Below are 6,269 nucleotides of genomic sequence, written 5' to 3'. Positions count from 1 at the left end.
ACCAATTTTTAAGTGAAATGAAAGTAAATCATACAGCATTTATAGGATTTTTAAAGCTAAAATCATGTTTGTTTTTTTTTTAGTATATAACACTCTCTCTCTCTCTCTCTCTCTCTCTCTCTCTCTCTCTGTCTCAAGAATTGATAAACTATAAACAAATAACCCCACTAAATGTCTCAAGTGTCATCCCATGGATAAAAAAAATAGCTCTGGACTGCAAAAAAAATAAAAAGTAAAAAAATTAAAAAACAGTAAAAATATCTAAAAATACTCAAAACATGATACATTTACTTGAGAAGTAGCACTGCTTTTTACATTAGGTTTTCATATACTGCATTTTGACTGTGTTTGTTTTGTCTATCTGTACTGCCTGTCTTTACTTGTTTACACATAAAACAAGTAAATAAAAAATCTTCCAGTGTAGTAAGACAAAATATAGCTTTGTATTAGATGTTTCTGAAAACAGGTCTTAAGCAATGTTTCTTCTCCACTAAATATATCTTTTTAGATATTTACACTTGACACTTTTGGACAAAAATTGAGACATGCACTATCATATACTCACATACAGATACTGAGGCAAAATACTCATTAATAATATGATTTGTTTTGCAGTGTGTTGTTCTGGTATTACAGATCCTACACATTGAAAGAAGCAGTCGGATATGCCATATCAGATTGTACCTCCAGAACCGCGCTTGCGTGGAGCGTCTTGGCACAGATTGCCACTCCCAGCCCTCAATCACAAAGAGAAGAATTTGCTGAAATCCTTCACAGATCCCAGCCCCCAATAAACCGCATAGCAATATGTCATACACCCTGGGCAGATAACCAGAATGCATAAGAATAAATCTTAATCAACGCTGGAGCGATAGGTGACAGGAGAGCAGAGCTGGAATGTAATGTGACGTTAGTGCAGTCTAAGTGAATTCTGTTGGGCTGTGCCAAAGCTGTTATTAATGGAGTGTGTTTCTGAGTTATTGAGCTTTATGTTGTGGCTGGTACTTCTCTCTGAAGCAAAGAGGGCAAATGTAGTTCAAAAGGGCAGCAGGGAGCAACTCTTGCTCTGTGGAAATACTAGTCTGGGCTGGTGTTATGGTGTTGCAACCAACAAACAGACAAAGAGATTTACGATTTTAGACAAAACCGAAACATTAACTGAATTTGAAACAATGTAAAGAAAGATTTGAAACAAATGAGGTGATCATATATACTGGATGTACTACAAAAAAAGACGTTTATGACAAAGAAACAATACAATAACTGGTTCTGGGTCTCTGTTCTTTCCGCATAGATTCCTTTCAGTGATCCGAAGCAAAAGAAATGTTGTCAACATGGTGTATCAGTACGTCAAAGCATGCCGAGTCTATTGGTTTGATTCACCAGAATCACAAACAGCACAAGAAATTACATCAGAGAGCTGCAATCTATTGGAGCCGAGACGTCATCAATCCGTTGTATATCAAAGTGCAACCTTAAGGCAAAGATCAGCACATTCAAATGTCAAGAGTTCACATAAACCAATAACTCATTTGGGCTGGGCTCTGGCTTAAGAAGTCTTCACATGCACTAGAAACGTGTCACACAATATTTCATTTTAACATTGATGATGTTCATTACTGACCCAAATTCAATTCTGGCAATTTTAGGTCAATATTGTGATCATGTGTATCACTCATGAACTAAACTAATGTGATTATAATAAAAGAAACAAAAGAAATACAAATATATCTGAAAAGTGACTATTATTGAAATACAAATTTCAAGTTTTTAATTTGCGTCAAGGTACCAACAAACAAAACAATCTGATCCATGAGCAAACAGCTGGCCTATGAGTGGCTAGAAAATCAATGCAAAAATAAGCTTATTTAACAATATTGATTAATACTCGATTCAATTAAAACAATTTGAATACAACAAAAATAACGGATGGGAAAAACAACCACTTTAGTCATGGCTCTTATTTATTGTTCCAGTGTTAATGAACTAATCTGATGAAAAGAAGAAAAAAATCCAACAATGACATCCTTGTCACTGGAAAACAATTGGGAGAGTCAATGGTTTAAGAACATTTTTACCATAAAAATTTGCTTCATGACTGGTGATGACAATAAAAATGGAAAATCATTTTGATTCAATTATCACAAGTACAAATAATGTGGTTCCAGTGGTTCATGTGATGAGTACAAAGAACCTTTCATAAGAAATAGAAGGTTTGAACCTTAAAATCTACAAAAAGAAGGAAAACACACTTTGCAATTCAACATATAATTTGAATCATTTCCAGACAAAACCATAACAAATAAATCTGTTTAACCCAGATGGCAATAATTGAAAAAATGTGGAACTGAAATTATGCAACAACAAAAAAAAAAAACAACCGTACAAATACGTTAATTCAAATAAAATAAACAAATACCTCTAACAAACACACTACATTGCAGAAATAAATAATTCTAGAGGTTATAAGGGTGGAGAATCACAATGATAGCAAAATGTTTCTTGTCTTGTTCACACATTGTCTCTATGACACAAAAAGCTTGTCCAAAAATGTCACTGTCATGGAATTACTCTGCTACTCTAAGAAGTAATCATTTGAAGAAGGCTCTTCTGGTGCTCCTTTAATCCCCCATTTCAAAGCCATAAGATGTTTACATGGGAAACTTGTAGTTGGGTAACTGTTTAACAGATCAGAGGCAGTAAATCATGGACACCAAAACCACTTGAGACTGACTCTTTCATCAGAGAATTAAACTCTTTAGATAGCTCATTCATTACTGTCATTGTGCATTATGTTTTTGGTTTAGATAGTAACTCTCAAGAAACGTTCACTACTGATTGATTCTGGCACACATTTTTCTCTCTAAAACATTCAACAATTTGTGAAAGCGAGATGCAGATTTAACATTGTTCCTTCATCAGCTAAAGTAGTGACCATAGAAGTGTATCACGCTGAAAGTAAAAAAACTAATAAACAGCGATATGCATTGATATTCACACATCAATGTCATACGTTAGGTAGTATTACATCCGAAATCATTGCAGCAAAACTCTTTTGCAGTTTTGTATTGTAACAAAAAAAATGCATCAGAAAAGAAATCCTGAGCGCCGTTTGTTCTAACAGAGATATAAAGGTCATTTTATTTATGCTTTATGCTTCATTGATGATTTACCCCAGCTGGATTTCTCCACGTATGTTCGAAAGAACAAACTGATTTTCTTTACTATGAATTTTGATTAGACCATTTTCATGTAATAGTGATCTCTAGTCAAATGCGTAATCGAACAAAACACTACAAGCCTCGTGTGAGTTCCTGTGATCTTTGATACCCGGTGTTAAACCATCACAAAACAGTTCAGTCTTCTAAGAGCTTTTTTTTCTCGTTTTCTTTTAAATTTCACATAGAAGGTGTGCAGATTAGTGAGCAACATCCACTGCAACAACATCATGCTTGAAACAAAAGATATCAAAGGAAGGGCAAGGCTTCAGTCCTACTCTATTTGACATGATCTTTATTGACAAATATAGGCATTATTTGAACAACCGTAGCTTCATAAATATGTTTGCATTCATCGATAAGAACACCTTGACACTTCATCTTCAATTCCAGTTTCAGACAGATCAACCGTTTTCGCTTCAGATCACCACAATCCAATCACCAACCTCGTCTTTCCAGATGGGCGAAGTATCCGTTAGCATTGATATGTACAAAAAATAATTTTTGATCCACTCCGAGCAACATTCATGGTGCAGGGTGTGCTCTGAAAGTAGTGTTAAAGCAGACGCTCTCAAGTGTCGTCCTCTAGTGCAGAGTAGCAAAGGTAATCTCCATCGTGGATGTCCAGTATTCCACGTGTCAAACAAAAAAAACGGGAGTATTTGGAACAGATCAAGCCTCTGCTCAAGATCACTAACACAGACCAAAAACAGATGACACCCCCACACCCTGCCAGATTTTAAGGGACATTCTAGAGAGCTGAAGGACAGCAAATGGCTCCCATCCCATAATGCCAGGGTTTAAGCCAAGGCCATGGGGCACCAAGTGTCCCCTCTAACGGAGGTTGCCACGTCAGCTGTGGACGTCAGGCCTACATTCGTGTACAGACTCTCCTGGCCGTGATATTTCACCATGGATCCCGTCGTGCCTGGAACATCGACTTGGCCCACCAGCGTTGAAGAGTTGAGCTGGATCAAACCAGAGAATGTGAGCATGACAAATAAAAAGCAAACCAGTCGTTGTAATGAAACGGTCTATTTGTATGATGCCTTAAAAGCACAAAGTGTTGCAAGTTTGATGAGTAATGCAGAAAAATTGTTTATCAAGCACTAGCAACTTTTTAGCTGTAAGGTTTGGTACATTGTTGACTCATTGTAATGCCGAACATTTGCTACACAAATGCAGCGAAAAAAATAAGGGTATAAACGTACTGATGTTACAGGCACCTGCGCTGATGAAGGACTGTTCTTTGTGCACTCCTCTGAATTAGAAGACGATGAAGAAGTTGGAGTCATGGGGACAGAACTACTTCCTGTGAATAATTTTAACCAGTTAGTTCTCACACACTTAACTCACACTTAACCTTGGTGGGATTATTCATTAAAGATTTGAACTCGTCTGATTGAGTTTTTGTTTCATTATTATTATTATTATTATTATTTAACATACCAGATGATCCCTTTGGTTTGTTCAAGGTTTTTGGTTTTCTTTTCCTTGTCTGAATACCTTCTTTCTTCATGGCAAGGGGTCTGGCCACCTAAAAACATGAAATCAGATTTTAAAATACTGTAATGACACCTGTGGCTTTCCCCTGTTTATTTTAATTGTGTATATATTTTTTTCAATTGTATCAAATCTCGTTTTCATGAGACATCTAATATAGCCTACCCCGTGTAACTTTGTGTAAAGTCCACACGCGTTGCACACGGGTTCTCCGTCTGCGTTTCTGCGCCACAATGTTGTAGTGCTGGTCTGGCAGTTCGCGCATGACAGGCCAATCCGCCTTGAAGACGACTGGAGGCAAAAGCAATTAACATTGTCATTAATTGATAATGATGAAGCTAAAGTCTCTTAGATTCATGAATCCAAAGTGGTAGAATTAAATAGATGTGGGCTGTTAATTTCTGGCAGATTAAATTAATGTTCAATTAATCTATGTTTAAATGCATTTTAATTTAATCGATTTTTTTTACTTGATGTTTAATGCAAAGTAAATTTCATAATCATAAACAATAAAATAAAAGGGGCTTCGATTGCACAAATATATTTGTAAAAATTTTACATTAAAAAAACAATAAAATATATGCATGCGCACTGTCTTTTTGTAGCCTAAACAATTAATGTTCAATGCATGCAATACAAATAGCGTTTATTATGGGAGTAGACCTGTGAAGATGTTCCCAGATAACCTCTGGCTATTGTTTGAAATAAATAGGCAGGAAATGGAGTGGTTAAGTAGCTCATCGAGTCGGTGCTCACCATACGCTTCTGAGGTTTAATTAATGGTCGGCTGAGTCCATTCATTTTGCTGTACAGACCGCAGGCGTTACAGAGAAAGTGACCCGTGCCGTCGCGTCTCCACAGCGGGGTGGAAATGGAGCCGCAGTTGACGCACTCGCGGCTCTCCATCATGTCCTCCAGCAAATCTGAGACACAGACAGTTCCCCGTCAGTCAACATCACATTCACCATCAACTGCAATGTGTGCCAAATGAATTGCGCAGACATGACACATTGTAACAGACTAATAGCATTAATGACAGATGTGAATATTGGTTTTCTCGGCAACTCTTTTCTCTCAAATAATTCAATTTACACTGAAATATCCACTTTGTTACTGTGTACTGTTTTTCGGAGCAGCTTGTAATTACCTAAACACTTTATTTTAATCGCAATGAGTTATATTTACATGTACACCTGTAACACGGACACTAATGTAAAGCTTTATTAGAAACATTAGCTACTAAAACACCATGGGCTGCAACAGAACTTCGTTGATAGCCTCAGACAATTTGTTAAAATTATTGTAAATGGCGTTATCACTGTCACTGTTGTTGTAATAATTCTTTATGATTTGAACTTTGATTCGAAACGATAGAATTGGTCAATTCATCCATTCCTTTTTATTTCTTAAAAAAACTGTTATGCATAGCCTACGGCCTAATATATTTTTGGTTCTTAATACAAAGTTACTCCATTTACACATACGTAGCCAATAAAAGGTTCCACCTGGTGTTTCTATAATGATAGGCCACAAGTTATATATATATAT

General features: G+C 36.3%; 1 protein-coding gene across 1 annotated transcript in view; it reads right to left on the bottom strand.

Annotated features, from left to right (window-relative positions):
• Window positions 1-3,375: 3,375 nt before the first annotated feature.
• LOC107708510 (GATA-binding factor 6-B-like) overlaps window positions 3,376-6,269 on the bottom strand; it is an 8,776-nt gene continuing 5,882 nt past the window's right edge. The window contains exons 3-7 of the mRNA XM_016512778.1: window positions 5,478-5,644; window positions 4,887-5,012; window positions 4,668-4,755; window positions 4,430-4,530; window positions 3,376-4,186 (exon numbers count right to left, since the gene is read on the bottom strand). Coding sequence (XP_016368264.1) covers window positions 4,019-4,186; window positions 4,430-4,530; window positions 4,668-4,755; window positions 4,887-5,012; window positions 5,478-5,644 — 650 coding nt within the window. The 3' untranslated portion in view covers window positions 3,376-4,018. The remainder of the gene's footprint in view (window positions 4,187-4,429; window positions 4,531-4,667; window positions 4,756-4,886; window positions 5,013-5,477; window positions 5,645-6,269) is intronic.

The sequence above is a fragment of the Sinocyclocheilus rhinocerous genome, unplaced genomic scaffold (genome assembly GCF_001515625.1).
Source record: "Sinocyclocheilus rhinocerous isolate Xijiao unplaced genomic scaffold, SAMN03320098_v1.1 scaffold1724, whole genome shotgun sequence".
In the NCBI taxonomy this organism is placed as follows: domain Eukaryota; kingdom Metazoa; phylum Chordata; class Actinopteri; order Cypriniformes; family Cyprinidae; genus Sinocyclocheilus; species Sinocyclocheilus rhinocerous.
The sequence above is the reverse complement of the archived record's forward strand: the minus strand, read 5'-3'. Positions and strand labels throughout refer to the sequence as shown.